This window comes from Schistocerca nitens, chromosome 3 (genome assembly GCF_023898315.1).
Source record: "Schistocerca nitens isolate TAMUIC-IGC-003100 chromosome 3, iqSchNite1.1, whole genome shotgun sequence".
NCBI lineage: Eukaryota > Metazoa > Arthropoda > Insecta > Orthoptera > Acrididae > Schistocerca > Schistocerca nitens.
Window position 1 is genome coordinate 255,247,543 of NC_064616.1, and position 18,980 is coordinate 255,266,522.

Genomic DNA, 18,980 nt, shown 5'->3' on the forward strand with positions numbered 1-18,980 from the left:
GAAACGCTAATAAAACCCGAGAGCACGCCGCTCTGAAGTCTTGTCTTGTCGGGTCTTGACGTGTCTTGTCTGGTCGGGTCGAAGAGTTAGAGAGTGATAGCAGCAGCCGACTTGGGCTGGGGAACGGGCTGTAGGCAGTCAGCCGGAGATAGTCGCTGGAGAGCGTTAAGGCGTAGCCGCGGGACTAACGTAGGGTGTTAGGAAACATTGCAGAACTTCTAGTAGGCAGTCGGAACGGTGGAGTCAGTCACCGTCTCTGTATTAGACTTGGCCATCCTGTGAGTGCAACCACCGTCAGAGAGGGCGAGCTGTATTCACTTAGAATAAACTGCAATTTGTTAAAGTTACCAAGACTTTAATTTCTACCACCTTCCTAGCCTTGTGAAAACCAGGGATTTCTACATCTTAGCCAGATCAAAAGTCTCCCTCTCACTAAGGTCAAGCGGCTAAAATCCCATCCACGAACCGTGTCGCTCAATCCCTCGCAATACCCACGCTTGGGACGCGACATAAATAAAACTGTGCGAAAAATAGTCGCACTGAATCAGAGCCTTTGGACCCATCTAAACAGTAAAAATTCTTTCTCTGGCTGTATGTATATGTACCTTCCTTTCATATTTGGGATCTCCTTTGGTAATGGGAGAACTCTGTACAAATTGAAATTATTATTATCTATTAAAGGGATATTAATTACGTACCCTAGTATGCTACCGGAAATGAAAACATCTAGATCGATTATTCTTAACAAGAGAGGAACAGGAAACTTCACGTCCTTTAATTCGTCTCGGATTAAACTTAGATACTTCACAATTTGCACTGGATTACTGATGTGAGGCTGAAGTATTCCTTTTTGAGCATTTACAATGGCATTTATCATTTGCTCGTACTCTTCTTCGATTTGGCCAAACACTGCCGCTAATTGTAATACTTGTTCCGTTACAGTGGCAAAAGTTGCTACCCGTTTGAAACCCACATCTGTTTCTTTCACGTATTCCTTCATGAACCTTTCTAGTCTCTGCATGCCTGTTCTTAGAATGTGTTCGTTTGATTCTAGTGTATATACTGTTCTGTTTACTCCTGCTAATGTGGCCCTTACCACTGCCACCTGTTCCTTAGTTAACCTCAGCAACCCTTCAGAGTTCTTTTCCATAGCATCTATTCTTTCCTTATAGTACGCTGCGTCTGCTTCGTCCAATGTTCCGAACAGTATCTTACTTACCTGTCCGACGAAGTTGAATACTCCTCTCTTTCTTCTGGTTTCGTGTTTTGTGAGTTGCTGTACGAGTTGCTGTAGCCCTGTAATCTTTTCCACGTGATGTGTAACTTGCTGATCTAACACTCTACATTCTATTAATCCAACGTTTAATTGTTTCAATGTGTCACGGCACCTCTGTACCGCTGCCTTACCGTACCTCTCTGCTTTTTGAAATCTTTCTGTTATTACATCTAAGTTAACATATGTGACTATCCTCCATGTGGTACTGTATATCTCTATTTGTCCTACGTGATCGTAATATAGTCCTGATGAGCTTGGTATTGAGGTCACTTTGAAATCGTTCGTTTCGTATCCTGAAGCAACGACGATGTATGTTGTTATCACTATGATGAGTTGCACAACTTGCCACTTGAGTGCCATACCTGAAATTTAAAAGAACTGATTCAGCCTGTTGGCATGTATTTTTGTTTCTTTATTTCTCCAAACTCTTATAACTACGTTAGGACCTTCCACTTTTAACACTTAAAATGGACCTCTCCATTGCGAATCTAGTTTCCGAGATCTTCCACGTCTCACTGATTCGTCGTGTAATAACACCTTGTCCCCTAAATAAAAACTTTTGGTGCCAGGTGTGGGGTTATCACAAAGGCGCATAGGCTCCTACCTCCAGGAGCATTAGACTTTGCTACAGCGACTGTGGCACGTGGCAGGAAGTTGTGGCGACTCGCAACTTTCAGCATTAGTAGCACCAGTACGTCAGAGTCCAGAAAGGTAGTCCTCGCGGGTGCAGAGCGACGCAGGACAGCGGCAGCGCGACGCGGAGCGACGAGGCACAGAGGTGCCTGAGCAGCCAGCGTTCGAGTCCGGGGGTCCGGGCCGAGCAGCAGCAGAAGCGGCAGCAGCCGTAGCAGCGGCAGCCGAGGAGAGCGACGGGGTCGGCACAGCGCAGCAGAGCGGCGGCCGGCGCATCGCAGCAGCGCGGAACAGCGCGGGCGCAGAGACAGCCCGGAGCAGCGCGGGACAGCGCGGGCACAAAGAGAACGCGGAGCAGCGCGGCACGACGCGGATCAACAGAGCAGACGGCGCACCACAAGAGAATCGGTACTTGTAAAACTGTATTAAGAGTATTGTATTTTGTTGTGTAAAGTGTTAACTTAGTTAAGATGCCCCAAACTAATGAAGTTGCGTCATCCTCCACTAATGGTAAGATGTCAGTGAAGGAGGCCCTATGTATTGTGTCGAAAGTGTTCGAAGGGAACAAGAAGGACTTAAGGGAATTTATCGAAAATGTAGATGCAGCTTTTGAATTAGTAAAGCCAGAGGAACACGAAACGTTATTGAAGTTCGTTAAAGCAAAGGTAACCGGTCAGGCCAGGTCGAGATTGCAGGTTCGTGAAAGCACAGGTACGTGGCAAGAGGTGAAACGCGTTTTAGAAGAAAACTATGCCAGTAAGCGTACTATAGACTACTACGCATGTAAAATTTTCCAAGCCAGACAGGGACATGGGGAACCAATAGCAATGTGGGCAAGCAGAATTGATGAAATGCAGAGAGACTTTCGAGAAGCAATAAACAGAGTTACGGCCAGAGAAAACTTGAAAGGTGCAATAGAACTAGTTGATTCCTTAGGAAGAGCGTGCTTTATACAGGGTTTAAGTAATGACAGAATACAAACAATAGTGAGAAACAGAGGCGATGAAATTACGTTGGCAGCAGCAGTGGAGTTGGCACTGCAGGAGGAGAGTGCGATATTGTCCATGAAAGAGCGGGGACTAGCCCCGAGGGTAACGTACACTCGAAATAAAGAAGCTGTAAAAAACGTGAGAGAAAGTAAAGAGTTGAAATGTTTCAATTGTGGGCTGAGGGGTCACATAGCCAGCAAGTGTAGGAAAAGCAGGCCAGAGCATAGAGTACGAGCCATGACGGGTAGAGAATTTGCAAACTTTTGCTATGGGTGTGACAAGCCGGGACACACAGACATGGAATGCAGGGCGCGGTTAAGAAAAGTTCACCCGATAGATGTAAGGGAATTCAGAGGAAATCACAGAGAAACCGATGAAGGGTTACGAGAGTGGAGATGTCCACAGTGTAATTTACCAGGGAACTGCGGAGTTCCGTGCACAAGAGTAAAAGATGTCGCGTGCTTTAAGTGTAAGCGGCAGGGCCACTACGCGAAAGATTGCCACGAAGGGCCCTGGCACGCCTGGAGAAAAGGCAGGGTGCCAGTATCGAGTAAAACAGGAAAGGTGGTACAGGGAAACTAAGAGGCGGCAAGGCCGCGCAGTCGGGCCTTGTTGCGATAGGTAAACCCACAGTGAGGGTAATCGACTGTGCAACAGAAAACGACGTGGTCGTATTGTACTGCGTAGAACTAAAGAAGTATTTATAGTTGCTAATAGACACAGGAGCACAATTGTGTCTGCTAAAGAGGACGAGTATTCCGGTAAAGAGTATGCTTGGAATCAACGAAACAGAAAAGCTTCGGTTAAAAGGTGTAACGAGTGAAGCCGTTAGCACAATAGGCAGGGTACAAATAAACTTAAGTATAGACGGATCTGTAAAGGTCAAACAGAAATTTCACGTGTACGGTAGAGGTCTAGACATTCCGTACGACGGATTGATAGGAAGAAATTTCTTAACACAGCATAGAGCTAAACTGGACTATGCAGGTAAAGTAATAAGACAAAAAGGGCGAGATATACCCTTAGTAGTAGAGGAAGAACCAAAGGGACAAGAGATAGAAGCAGATTCAGAAATAGGTGGGGAGATAGGGCCCCGGGAAGAAAGAATAATGTTGTTGAAAGTGGACGGAAAGGTACCACGGGGAATCGAAAGAGAAATGGTCATACCGAGGCAGGAGATTGCACGAGGGGTGCATGTACCTGAGTCCTTAGTAAAAGTTCGAGATGGGAAATGCATAGTAAGCGCATTGAACGTGTCAGAGGACAGAGTTCGACTAGGAAGTGTCAGATTAATAACGGAAGAAGTAGAACGAATAGCGAAAGTACGCGAAGTAAAATGTAGCACTGATGCAGTAGGTAAGACGGAAAGTCGTGCTAGTGTGTTGCGAAGGCAACTCCGAATGGATCATTTGAACGTCGAAGAAAAGAGCGCTCTAGCAGAGGTCTGCACGGAGTACGGAGATGTATTTCATCTACCAGGGGACAAACTGTCCTATACTTCTGCAGTGAAACATAGAATACCGATTGCGCCGGAACACGCGGGGAAGGTAGTGAACGCTAGTCTGTACAGGATCCCTGAAGCGCAAAAGGAAGTGCTAAAAGAGCAAATAGAACAGATGCTCAAGGATGACATAATTGTCGAAAGCAAGAGCGCATGGAACGCACCGTTACTGTTAGTTCCAAAGAAGTTAGATGCCAGTGGCAAGCAGAAATGGAGAATAGTAGTGGACTACCGACAATTAAATTACATCACGGTAGGCGATGCATTTCCACTGCCGAATATCTCCGATATCCTGGATCAATTAGGGCAAGCCAAGTACTTCTCGACGCTTGACCTTGCAAGCGGGTACCATCAAATATTGACGGACGAGAAGGACAGAGAGAAAACGGCATTCAGCTCAAACTATCAACATTACGAATACAAAAGAATGCCGATGGGACTGAAAGGAGCCCCAGGATGTTTCCAGAGACTGATGAACACAGTATTGGCAGGTTTACAAAGTGTTAAATGTTTTGTCTATTTGGACGACATAGTATGTTATGGGAAAAACCTGCAGGAGCATAACGAAAAACTCCGGGAAATATTTGACAGGTTGCGAGAGCACAATTTGAAGTTGCAACCAGACAAGTGTGAATTTCTGAGGAAGGAGGTAATATTCCTAGGTCATTGTATCACGGACAAGGGAATATCACCGGATATGGCAAAGGTGGAGAAGGTGAAGTTCTTCCCACAGCCGAGAACAACAAAAGAACTAAAAGGGTTTCTAGGATTGACAGGGTACTATCGACGTTTCATTGCAAATTTCAGCAAAATTGCGAAACCTCTCCATGAGCTCTTAAAGAAAGGAGTAGAGTACCAATGGGGAGAACGACAGAAGAATGCGTTCGAGGAACTGAAAGAGAAATTAGTGAATCCTCCGTTACTTCAGTATCCTGACTTTACGAAACCGTTTATAATCACAACGGATGCGAGTAACGCAGCGTTGGGCGCCGTGTTATCGCAAGGGAAAAAGATTGGCGAAGACTTGCCGATTGCATATGCATCCAGAGCACTGAAAAAAGCAGAACTGAACTATAGCACAACGGAAAAAGAGTTGTTGGCTATAGTGTACGCGGTAAAACAGTTTAGACCATACGTGTATGGGCGAAAATTCACAGTGGTGACAGACCATAAGCCACTAACATGGATATTTAGTGTGAAGGATCCGAGTTCGAGGCTCCTAAAGTGGAGACTGAAACTCGAAGAGTACGACTACGAGGTAGTATATAAGCCAGGAAGGCTAAACAGTAATGCGGACGCGTTAAGCCGGATAAGGCATGAAGGAAAGGAAGAGATAAGTTCAAGGCGAAATGTGGAGGCAGAAAGAACCTCCGTAGCACAAGCAAAGGCGGAACAGAGTTCCGTAAACGTGCGGCAAGCGCAAGTGTCCGGTGAGATAGACCAGGAAACAAATAGTAATGAGGAAATTAGCCCCGAAGAAAAGGAAAGTATATTAAAAGAGATGCACGATAATCCCTTGGGAGGGCACCAGGGAATGCATAGGACATTCGAGAGGATAAAAGCGTACAAGCAGTGGCGCGGAATGAAGCGGGACATTGAAAATTATATTAGGAAGTGTCCATCATGCCAAAAGAACAAAAATACACAAATGAAAACAAGGATGCCCTTAGAAATTACAGACACAGCTGAAACAGTATTTGAAAAATGTGCAATGGATATAGTGGGTCCACTAGATGTATCTAGTACAGGGAAAAAGTACATGCTAACATTCCAAGACGATCTGAGTAAATTCACAGTAGCAGTCCCGATTGACAAGCAAGACGCTGAAACTGTAGCAGAAGCATTTGTAGAAAATATAGTACTAAGATATGGGATTCCATCAGTTTTGTTAACAGATCAAGGATCAAATTTTCTGAGTAATGTGTTTAAAAGTGTATGTAAATTGTTGAAGGTAAGACGTATAAATACTACAGCGTACCACCCTGAGTCAAATGGTGCTCTAGAAAGGAGCCATTGAACAATTGTAGAATATCTCAGACACTTTGTAACAGGAGATCAAAGTTCGTGGGACAAATGGGTGCCGTATGCAATTTTTGTGTTCAACACTACACCACACAGCAGCACAGGTTATACACCATTCGAGTTAATGTACGGAAGAAAGGTTAACATACCAGGAGTACTGCAGCAAGAAACACCGCAGGTAAGTTACGATTATGATTCGTATGTCAATAAGCTAAGAGCAAGAATGCAGGAAGCCCACAGAGTGGCTAGGGATTCTATTATAAGGAGTAAAGTAATCAGTAAGGGACAGTATGATCTGAAACAGAACCCAAAAGAATTTAATGTAGGGGACAAGGTGTTATTACACGACGAATCAGTGAGACGTGGAAGATCTCGGAAACTAGATTCGCAATGGAGAGGTCCATTTGAAGTGTTAAAAGTGGAAGGTCCTAACGTAGTTATAAGAGTTAAGAGAAATAAAGAAACAAAAGTACATGCCAACAGGCTGAAAGAGTTCTTTTAAATTTCAGGTATGGCACTCAAGTGGCAAGTTGTGCAACTCATCATAGTGATAACAACATACATCGTCGTTGCTTCAGGATACGAAACGAACGATTTCAAAGTGACCTCAATACCAAGCTCATCAGGACTATATTACGATCACGTAGGACAAATAGAGATATACAGTACCACATGGAGGATAGTCACATATGTTAACTTAGATGTAATAACAGAAAGATTTCAAAAAGCAGAGAGGTACGGTAAGGCAGCGGTACAGAGGTGCCGTGACACATTGAAACAATTAAACGTTGGATTAATAGAATGTAGAGTGTTAGATCAGCAAGTTACACATCACGTGGAAAAGATTACAGGGCTACAGCAACTCGTACAGCAACTCACAAAACACGAAACCAGAAGAAAGAGAGGAGTATTCAACTTCGTCGGACAGGTAAGTAAGACACTGTTCGGAAAATTGGACGAAGCAGACGCAGCGTACTATAAGGAAAGAATAGATGCTATGGAAAAGAACTCTGAAGGGTTGCTGAGGTTAACTAAGGAACAGGTGGCAGTGGTAAGGGCCACATTAGCAGGAGTAAACAGAACAGTATATACACTAGAATCAAACGAACACATTCTAAGAACAGGCATGCAGAGACTAGAAAGGTTCATGAAGGAATACGTGAAGGAAACAGATATGGGTTTCAAACGGGTAGCAACTTTTGCCACTGTAACGGAACAAGTATTACAATTAGCGGCAGTGTTTGGCCAAATCGAAGAAGAGTACGAGCAAATGATAAATGCCATTGTAAATGCTCAAAAAGGAATACTTCAGCCTCACATCAGTAATCCAGTGCAAATTGTGAAGTATCTAAGTTTAATCCGAGACGAATTAAAGGACGTGAAGTTTCCTGTTCCTCTCGCGGAGTCATCAGGCTACCTCTTGTTAAGAATAATCGATCTAGATGTTTTCATTTCCGGTAGCATACTAGGGTACGTAATTAATATCCCTTTAATAGATAATAATAATTTCAATTTGTACAGAGTTCTCCCATTACCAAAGGAGATCCCAAATATGAAAGGAAGGTACATATACATACAGCCAGAGAAAGAATTTCTACTGATAGATGAATCCAAAAGGCAGTACGCGAAACTTTCTGCGGATGATCTAAAATGTAAAGAACTGAGTAAGAACAGAAGACTGTGCAGACAGTCATTCGCATTGCTATCGACATTCGCCCATGAAGAATGCGAAGCCAAATTATTGCAACCGGTAAGAGAAATTCCGGAAGATTGTGTGCGAAAAATAGTCGCACTGAATCAGAGCCTTTGGACCCATCTAAACAGTAACGAATGGCTATATGTAGCTCCTAAGGAAGAAGGACTGACAGTATTATGTGGAAAGGAACCCCCGAAGGATTTATTAATGAAAGGGGTAGGAAAGATAAGTTTTTATAGTAAATGTAAAGGGTATGGAACGAGAGTGTTCATACAAACAGATAGAGTAATTCATAGTAACGTAACAAAGAAGGATATAATACCTCAAATTAATTTAGAATTTGACTGTTGTGTAGTAAACGAAGAAAAGAAGAATGTCTCAATGCTAACTTTAGATTTACCATTGGAGCAGGTAGTAACACAATTAGACGACTTGAAAATCGCTGGGAAAATATTGGACGATGTCCAGCGAATGGCAGAAAGGCAGGAGGAAGAACTAAAATACTCCAGATACTTTACCCATTACTCAGTAACTACATACATAGCTATAGCAATAGTCATTGTTATTGTGATAAGATGTTGTTGTAAAAATTGTAAATGCTGTAAAGAATGTTTCAAAAGTTTATGGAAGTACTTTGACGATAGTAACTGTTGTGGTAAAGTATGTATAAGAAACACTATAGTAAATCAATATCCAGAGACTAGCTTAAGTAGAAGACAAGCTAATAAAGTCACTGAAGAGGTAGTAATATACGAAAGATGTGGGAAAAACCAATAAGAGTCAGTTCTGTTGAGAAACAGGCGTTAAGTCAAATCAAAAGTTAAAATATATTAGAAGTGTCTTATGAAAAGGTGTAATCTACAGTATTTTAGTGTTTGTCCATTTTGAAACTGTACGTATTTGTAATTACCAATGTTGAATGAAAATGATATTTTGTATCAATGCTTTTAAAAATGTACCTTGATTGTAATTGTATCAATGACTTGAAAAAAAAATGTACCTTGATAAATGTATGTTTGATAAATAATTGCTGTAGCAATGATTTGAAAAAAAAAAGAAGAAAAGTGTATCTTGATAAATGTATGTATAAAATGCTTGTGTCTCACAAAGAACTTAATGGAAGTAAGTGTATATGAAGAAAAAGAAAACATATGAAGTGTTGATGTAACAAAAGAAAATGTAAGCAAATAAAATGAGAGAATCTCAATTGACGCTACTCTGAAGAGTAACGCCAATTTCCCTGGCGGGGGAGGTGTTGTAACCGCAGGAACAAGCCAAGTCTAATTGCAGTACCTTAAGAATAGTACGTAGGAAGAAGTTAAAATTGTAGCGCTGGACGCCAGGCGTGGCCGAAGGGTCAGCCGAGGCGGCACTCAAACTGCTGGGCAGCTGGGTGCTTGATAAGAAAGTAAACAGCCAGCAGATACAAACGAAGGTCTGTGCAGGGACTCATGATAAGCATTCAATTAAGAGTATCAACAGAAAGCATTCCTGGCTAGAGAGAGAGGTCTGGGAGTGGAGAGAGAAAGAAAGAGGGCCCTTGGTGGGGACAGCGCTACGTCATGAGGAGCCAATGAAGGGCTCAGGACGCAGTGTGTGACCATATAGGGAGAGGCGCCTATGCCCCTCCACTCAGCCTCTGAAGAACAATAGCAACAACAATGCTTTAACGATACCAAATAAGGACAAGTTGCCTTCGACGCTACGTCATGCCAAGCGCTGGCGGGGTCGAAGGGGAAACGCTAACAAAACCCGAGAGCACGCCGCTCTGAAGTCTTGTCTTGTCGGGTCTTGACGTGTCTTGTCTGGTCGGGTCGAAGAGTTAGAGAGTGATAGCAGCAGCCGACTTGGGCTGGGGAACGGGCTGTAGGCAGTCAGCCGGAGATAGTCGCTGGAGAGCGTTAAGGCGTAGCCGCGGGACTCTAACGTAGGGTGTTAGGAAACATTGCAGAACTTCTAGTAGGCAGTCGGAACGGTGGAGTCAGTCACCGTCTCTGTATTAGACTTGGCCTTCCTGTGAGTGCAACCACCGTCAGAGAGGGCGAGCTGTATTCACTTAGAATAAACTGCAATTTGTTAAAGTTACCAAGACTTTAATTTCTACCACCTTCCTAGCCTTGTGAAAACCAGGGATTTCTACATCTTAGCCAGATCAAAAGTCTCCCTCTCACTAAGGTCAACCGGCTAAAATCCCATCCACGAACCGTGTCGCTCAATCCCTCGCAATACCCACGCTTGGGACGCGACAAGCTTTACAAAGTTGCTTAGGGCAGTGTCTCTAGTACGCCAGTTGATCGCGTCATATCGCTCTTTTCAGTCCTGAGCACTCAGTGAGCACGTAAAGATGCCTAGATAAATGGTGTCTCGTGCCAAGTATGAGGGACTGGTGAGATATTTCGCCTGATGTCAAGGGGACCACGTAACATAACTGTTATGCGTTTCCTTCTTCATGACAATTCTCAGCGGCACTGTGCAGGGCAATGAAGCTGCTCTTGCTACTTTTTCATGGGAAATGTGTAATTACCCACAATACAGTACATAGTTGGCTCTCCCTGAGTTTCATCTCTGCTCACATGAACAGCTGGCTGTGAAGACAACATTTTGGCACCGGCAGCGAGCTGTAGACCAGCGTAGAGAATTGGCGGAAAGCACAGGCTGCTGTTTTCTTTGACGAGGGTATTGGAAAGTTGGTACAACGCTTCGACAGATGTCTAAGTCGGAGGCAACTATGTGGAGAAGGAGCTGGAAGATATAGCTAACTGTCGCACATAAAACATTTTTGATTTCCACAGTGGTTTTCATTTCGCGCCCGATCAGACTTTAGTTTCCGAATGGTAACTTCTCCGAATTCGTCACTGGTGGCAACTGGAATATTAGGAAAAATCGGTGAGGGTCTATGGTAATGCTGTGCCTATACCCTATAAAACGGAATTAGCCGAAGTCATAATATACGTTGTAACGTAAGAACTGCCTTAAATACTGCAGCAGCTTCGTGCAGACGACTATTATCTTTTGGATTTGAACGTAAAGCAAGATTTTGCAGGGATTTTTACCGAAAGGGAGATGTGTGACTACCTAACATCAAACCACGATTTCCCCATGGAAGGACACTACAAGGGAAACAGTGGACAACGATAATACACTTGGAATAGTTATCAGTAATCACCTCATAGATTTTGTAAAATGTTCAGACATGTGGCTGTGAGGAACTTTTACGTCTTCTTTCGCTGAAAAATATGGCGTTACCAGACTGGTCTCTACAATATACAACTATAGAATGAAACGTGTGTTTTACCTCGTAATTCACACTTTAAGTGCATTAAACACTAACAGACACTATTTACAGTCTGCTCCACGTTACTGCATGCCAACTGAGTCCCTGTGGTTTCACTTAACAAGCAACTTACAGAATGGTTCGTGTGTGGTGTTTTACAACATTCAGCAGTTTGTCAACAGTAGTAATAAGACTATTCGAGACCGAGAAAAGTTGATTAACTCCACTCTGTGATCACAAGAATCCGGATACGTGGCTGAAAATGACTTAGAAATACGTGGTGCCCTCCATCGGTAATGCTGGAATTCAATATGGTATTGGCCCACCCTTAGCTTTGATGACAGCTTCCACTCTCGCAGGCATACGTTCAATCAGGTGCTCGAAGGTTTCTTGGGGAATGGCAGCCCATTCTTCACAGAGTTCCGCACTGAGGAGAGGTATCGATGTCGGTCGGTGAGGCCTGGCACGAATTCAGCGCTCCCAATCATCCCAAAGGTTTTCTATAGGATTCAGGTCATTACTCTGAGCAGGCCAGTCCATTACAGGGATGTTATTGTCGTGTAACCACTCCACCACAGGCCGTCCATTATGAACAGGTGCTCGATCGTGTTGAAAGATGCAATCGCCATCCCCGAATTGCTCTTCAACAGTGGGAAGCAAGAAGGTGCTTAAAACATCAATGTAGGCCTTTTCTGTGATAGTGCCACGCAAAACAACAAGAGGTGCAAGCCCCCTCCATGAAAAACACGAGCACACTATAACACCACCCCCTCCGAATTTTACTGTTGGCACTGCACACGCTGGCAGATGACGTTCACCGGGCATTCGCCACACCCACATCCTGCCATCGGATCGCCACGTTGTGTACCGTTATATGTCACTCCATACAGGGCTTTTTCACTGTTAAATCGTCCAATGTTTACGCTTCTTACACCAAGCGAGACGTCGTTTGGCATTTACCGGTGTGATGTGTGGCTTATGAGCAGCCATTCGACCATTAAATCCAATTTTTCTCACCTCCCGCCTAACTGTCATAGTACTTGCAGCGGATCCTGATGCAGTTTGGAATTCCTATGGGATGGTCTGAATAGATGTTTGCCTATTACACATTATTGCCCTCGTCAACTGTCGGTGGTCTCTCTCAGTCAACAGACGAGGTCGGCCTGTGCGCTTTTGTGCTGTACGTGTCCCTTCACGTTTCCACTTCACTATCGCCTCGGGAACAGTGGACCTATGGATGTTTAGGAGTGTGGAAATCTCGCGTAGAGACACCCAATCATCTGACCACATTCGAATTCCATGAATTCCGCGGAGCGTTCCATTCTTCTCTCTCACGATGTCTAATGACTATTGAAGTCGCTGATATGGAGTACCCGGCAGTAAGTGGCGGTAGGTGGCACCTAATATGAAAAACGTATGTTTTTGGGGATGTCTGGATACTTTTGATGACATAGTGGTTGTTGTGTCTGCATACACTTTTAGTTATCTACCTGTAAACTACTTGGAGGTTCTCAGCAATGATCTAGGCATCTTGACTCTAAAAATTTGATCCGAGTCTAGTACAGACATTCGATATTACAGCAGGAGAAACATATCTGTTTCAACCCACCATACTGTCAGATGCAGATTTTCCCGAATTTGGATTGATTCCCATGAATAATGTTATACCACCGGTATCAAGGAAAGGAACCATTGTATCGAACGGATCTGAGTTATTATCCATTAAAGAAATTACTTCCATAAATACAATCAATGTTAATATACAAAAAAGAAAACTGGAAATGGGAGAGGTTGAAGTCAAGAAACGAAAACTGGAGTAAATGGCTACAACAACTGCCGGAAAGGAAGAATATAAACTGCAGTTTGAAAAATAAAAAGCTATTGGAGATATGAAGTCAAGGCTTAGATATAAGTTTAAACATGGCGAGAGAAACCTCGCTATGACTGGGTAATACCTGCGTTTACAGTTAATACGAATGGTAGTTAGCCATATGAAGGAATCCTGGCTGAAAATGATGGAGTGGATACACGAAATATCTGTTTACGAGGGCTGTTCGGAATGTAAGGAACGATCTGGCGCGAAATAGAAACTAGAGTGAATATCCAACGAAACTTAACACAAATGTATTGGGCAGTACTTTCAGTATGCCCATAGATAGCGTCACGTCGCTCTTCTTAGTTCTGACAAGGGAACCTCCCCATCGCACCCCCCTCAGATTTAGTTATAAGTTGGCACAGTGGATAGGGCTCGAAAAACTGAACACAGATCATTCGAGAAAACAGGAAGAAGTTGTGTGGAACTACGAAAAAAATTAGTAAAATATACAAACTGAGTAGTACATGCGCAAGATATGTAACATCAAGGAGAATGTGAACTCTGCAGCGCCGTGGTCCCGTAGTTAGCGTGAGTAGCTGCAAAACGAGAGGTCCTTGGTTCAAGTCTTCCTTCGACTGAAAATTTTACTTTCTTTATTTTCGCAAAGTTATGATCTGTCCGTTCGTTCATTGACGTCTCTGTTCACTGTAATAAGTTTAGTGTCTGTGTTTTGCGACCTCACCGCAAAACCGTGCGATTAGTAGACGAAAGGACGTGCCTCTCCAATGGGAACCGAAAACATTTGATCACAAGGTCATAGGTCAACCGATTCCTCCACAGGAAAACACGTCTGATATATTCTATACAACACTGGTGACGGCATGTGTGTCACATGACAGGAATATGTTGTCGACCCACCTAACTTGTACACCTGGCGAATGGGTAAAAAGATTCTTCTACCTTGCCCGATTTAGGTTTTCTTGTGGATGTGATAATCACTCCCAAAAAAGTGATGAAAACATAAGAGTTTGTCACATAAACTGAAAATAAAAAATTAAAATTCTCACTCGACGGAAGACTTGAACCTAGGACCTCTCGTTCCGTAGCTGCTCTCGCTAACCAGGAGACCACGCCGCTCCTTGACTCCCATTGTCTTTGATGTTGCCTATCTTCGCATGGACTACTCCGTTTTTATATTTTACTAATTTTTTTCATAGTTCCACACAACTTCTTCCTGTTTTCTCGATTGATCTGTGTTCAGTTTTTCAAGGCCTATCCACTGTGCCAACTTAAAACTAAATCTGAGGGGGGTGCGATGGGGAGGTTCCCTTGTGAGTGCACAGTGAAAGCGTGAAGATGTCAGGAAAATAACGTCTTCTTCCAAGTGTGGGTTCCTTCCGGAAGATTTCTCCTGATTTCATGCAAAACTACATAACTTACCTGTCATTCATTTCCGTCTTCGTGACAGTTCTCGGGGGCACTGACGACGCTACTGCAGTGTTTTCGATGAGAAGTGTTCGACTACCCACCATACAGCCAGGACTTGGCTCCCTCTGATATACACTCCTGGAAATTGAAATAAGAACACCGTGAATTCATTGTCCCAGGAAGGGGAAACTTTATTGACACATTCCTGGGGTCAGATACATCACATGATCACACTGACAGAACCACAGGCACATAGACACAGGCAACAGAGCATGCACAATGTCGGCACTAGTACAGTGTATATCCACCTTTCGCAGCAATGCAGGCTGCTATTCTCCCATGGAGACGATCGTAGACATGCTGGATGTAGTCCTGTGCAACGGCTTGCCATGCCATTTCCACCTGGCGCCTCAGTTGGACCAGCGTTCGTGCTGGACGTGCAGACCGCGTGAGACGACGCTTCATCCAGTCCCAAACATGCTCAATGGGGGACAGATCCGGAGATCTTGCTGGCCAGGGTAGTTGACTTACACCTTCTAGAGCACGTTGGGTGGCACGGGATACATGCGGACGTGCATTGTCCTGTTGGAACAGCAAGTTCCCTTGCCGGTCTAGGAATGGTAGAACGATGGGTTCGATGACGGTTTGGATGTACCGTGCACTATTCAGTGTCCCCTCGACGATCACCAGTGGTGTACGGCCAGTGTAGGAGATCGCTCCCCACACCATGATGCCGGGTGTTGGCCCTGTGTGCCTCGGTCGTATGCAGTCCTGATTGTGGCGCTCACCTGCACGGCGCCAAACACGCATACGACCATCATTGGCACCAAGGCAGAAGCGACTCTCATCGCTGAAGACGACACGTCTCCATTCGTCCCTCCATTCACGCCTGTCGCGACACCACTGGAGGCGGGCTGCACGATGTTGGGGCGTGAGCGGAAGACGGCCTAACGGTGTGCGGGACCGTAGCCCAGCTTCATGGAGACGGTTGCGAATGGTCCTCGCCGATACCCCAGGAGCAACAGTGTCCCTAATTTGCTGGGAAGTGGCGGTGCGGTCCCCTACGGCACTGCGTAGGATCCTACGGTCTTGGCGTGCATCCGTGCGTCGCTGCGGTCCGGTCCCAGGTCGACGGGCACGTGCACCTTCCGCCGACCACTGGCGACAACATCGATGTACTGTGGAGACCTCACGCCCCACGTGTTGAGCAATTCGGCGGTACGTCCACCCGGCCTCCCGCATGCCCACTATACGCCCTCGCTCAAAGTCCGTCAACTGCACATACGGTTCACGTCCACGCTGTCGCGGCATGCTACCAGTGTTAAAGTCTGCGATGGAGCTCCGTATGCCACGGCAAACTGGCTGACACTGACGGCGGCGGTGCACAAATGCTGCGCAGCTAGCGCCATTCGACGGCCAACACCGCGGTTCCTGGTGTGTCCGCTGTGCCGTGCGTGTGATCATTGCTTGTACAGCCCTCTCGCAGTGTCCGGAGCAAGTATGGTGGGTCTGACACACCGGTGTCAATGTGTTCTTTTTTCCATTTCCAGGAGTGTACATCTCTGCTTAAATGAACCACTGGCTATGAAGACAACATTTTTACACAGACAACGAGCTGAAATCCAACGTAGAAAATTGTCGGAATGTTGGTACACGCTACGGCAGATGTCGAAGTCGGAACATCGACTATGTAGAGAAGTACCGGATGGTTATAATTAAACTTTCCGTACTTAACACGTTATAACACGGAAACTAATTACCGCACCTGTACCAAACTTGGTAGCATTAATGTCAAGGACATGGGGAAGAGAAATAATACAGAATCAGTTCAACTGAAACACTTTTAATGTGCTACTACGGTTCATCATACCATTACATACCGGTACCAAATGATTCAAATGGCTCTGAGCACTGTGGGACTTAACATCTGAGGTCATCAGTCCCCTAGAACTTAGAACTACTTAAGCCTAACTAACCTAAGGACATCACACACATCCATGCCCGAGGCAGGATTCGAACTTGCGACCGTAGCGGTCGCGCGGTTCCCGTCTGAAGCGCCTAGAACCGCTCGGCCACTCCGGTCGGCCATACCGGTACCATTACTGCTACAAAGGGGGCTCAATATGGCGCCCATTTGTGTCCAGAAGTGTCTGAAAGCGCAGGACTGCATACTGCACAGCAGAACGAAGCATGTCCGTAGGTATGCTGGCTACCTCTCTTGATATGCTGCGCTTCAGATCACCACATGTGTAAATGTTCCGCTGATAAATCCTGTCCTTCAGGCAGCCCCACAACTAGAAATCACAGGGAATGAGATCAAGTGATCGTGCCTGTTAAGCATTTGGAAACGATCGTCTGATAATTCGATCGTTTGCAAATGTGTTTCGGAGAAGCAGGTGAACTTCACGAGCGATGTGCGGTGGGGCCCCATCTTGCATGAAAACTGTTGAGTTCAATTCGCCTCTCTTCTGTATGGTGGGTATGACATGCTGGCGAAGTATATCGTGCTGGCCAGTCCCATTGTACGTCTTCGGTCCTTGAGCGCCAACCTGTTCAAAAAAGAATGGGCCAATAATGAATGTAGCTGTGAAGTCCCACCATATGGTGACACGTTCACCATAGAGGGAACTTCATGCACAGTGAGTGGAGGGGAAGATCCCCACACTACGCAATTCTGTGTATTCACCTCATCCGTCAGATAAAAATGAGCTTTATCTGTCCATAGGATGGTCCAGGTCCAGCCCTCGTCAACTTCAAGCCTTGTGAGAAAGTGGAGAGCGAAGTCAACACGTCGTTGTTGGTCCTTTGGTGCAAGCTACTGTACGATATGGATCTTGTACGTACAGCACCTTCCGTACAGTAGACCACAGGATGTTCAATTGTCATGACACAACACGAGCACTGCCTGACGATCGGGAATTGCGCGCAGCGTTGTCTGCCATAGCAACAGCGATTTCATCAACTCTCTGTGGTGCAACCGGCCGTCGACCACTTCCCGGAGCGACGCCCAGTTCCCCAGTTGATTCGAACTTCTTCATCATGTTCCGTACAGGAGGTGGAGAAGGAGGACCCTTCTGTAATCCTTTCAGCAGGCGATATTCTCGAAATGCAGCGGAAGCGCTACTGTTCTTTTGATAATAGAGCTTCACCAGTAATGCCCTGCTCCTCTTGTCCAAGCTCATGTTGACACGTCAACAAGCGCACTGTGACTGGTCATGTATGTAAACTATGAATCGCGATGACTGATCACGGCACCTGGTGGCCGTTGTGGGAACTGGATGGTGGCGCTGTGACGAATGGAAATTATGCACCTCGTACTCTGAACATTAATGCTACTAAGTTTGGTACTCGTACTGTAATTAGTTTTCATGTTATAACGTGTTAAATAGGCAAAGTTTAATTATAACCACGAGGTAGTTGGAAGGTGTAACTTACTATTGTAAATAAAACAGTTTTGATTTTCAGTGTAGTTTCAATTTTGCAATCAATCGTTCCTAACTTTCTGAATAGCTCTCGTGTGTAATGTGGTGGACTGGAAGTTGTGCTCCAAGCAACAGAACAACCGTTTACAGAGTTTAAACCCAATGAGATAATAACATTTAATGACCGCTAATGAGTAAAAACTGTAACCCGCAGAAGAGGCAGTAGTGTACACTCGGGTTGATGTGGAGTGGTATCACAATAGCGTTATGCAGAAAATAAGAGGTAAAGTTAAAAACCCCAAATGCTCTCGCCTAGATGAACTGCTGGAAGGATCAGAGCTAATTGGTAAAGAAATAAAACAGATAGTTTACAAGGAAATAGTTAGATATGTATTGTACTAGAAAATATGCCTTGTTTGTACGTCAGTTTATTGGTTGGAGAAAGAATTGAAAGATTACTATGTGCATTTAAATTATAAGTAACATGTATGTCATTAAAACTACGCCAAAGAAAAACAAAGAATGAGTAGTTTTCTGTGTATAAATGTACAAGGGCACTCTGAATTTCTTATGTGAAATCTCTTAATGCTTTTTAAATAAATAAAACAAACATTGTTAACATTCAACCTCTTTATTCTTCATGGCTACGTATTTATTTGTGAACAATATCACTATCAAACTGAAGTCCTCGAAGATGTTCTTTATGTTTTGGCTACAGGTGAAAACTGGAAGGGGCCGAGTCGGGTCTGTGTGGATGATGATCGATGACAGTGAGCCAAAGCAGTCTGATCATTGCCGATGCCACAGCGCACCTGTGTGGTCTGGAACTGTCTTGCTGAAGGAGACAGTGCGCCACGTGTGGACGAACTCTTTGAATCTGAAACTCGCTTAAAGTATGCTGCTTCCCATGCACTGACATTATT

General features: G+C 44.7%; 1 protein-coding gene across 1 annotated transcript; it reads left to right on the forward strand.

Annotated features, from left to right (window-relative positions):
- Positions 1–2,274: 2,274 nt before the first annotated feature.
- On the forward strand, positions 2,275–8,965 carry LOC126249565 (uncharacterized). Its single transcript, XM_049951228.1, has 2 exons — positions 2,275–2,317; positions 6,931–8,965. Exon 2 carries the CDS (start codon positions 6,933–6,935, stop codon positions 8,892–8,894), a length of 1,962 nt encoding a protein of 653 aa, XP_049807185.1. The 5' UTR covers positions 2,275–2,317; positions 6,931–6,932; the 3' UTR covers positions 8,895–8,965.
- The last annotated feature ends 10,015 nt before the right edge of the window (positions 8,966–18,980 follow it).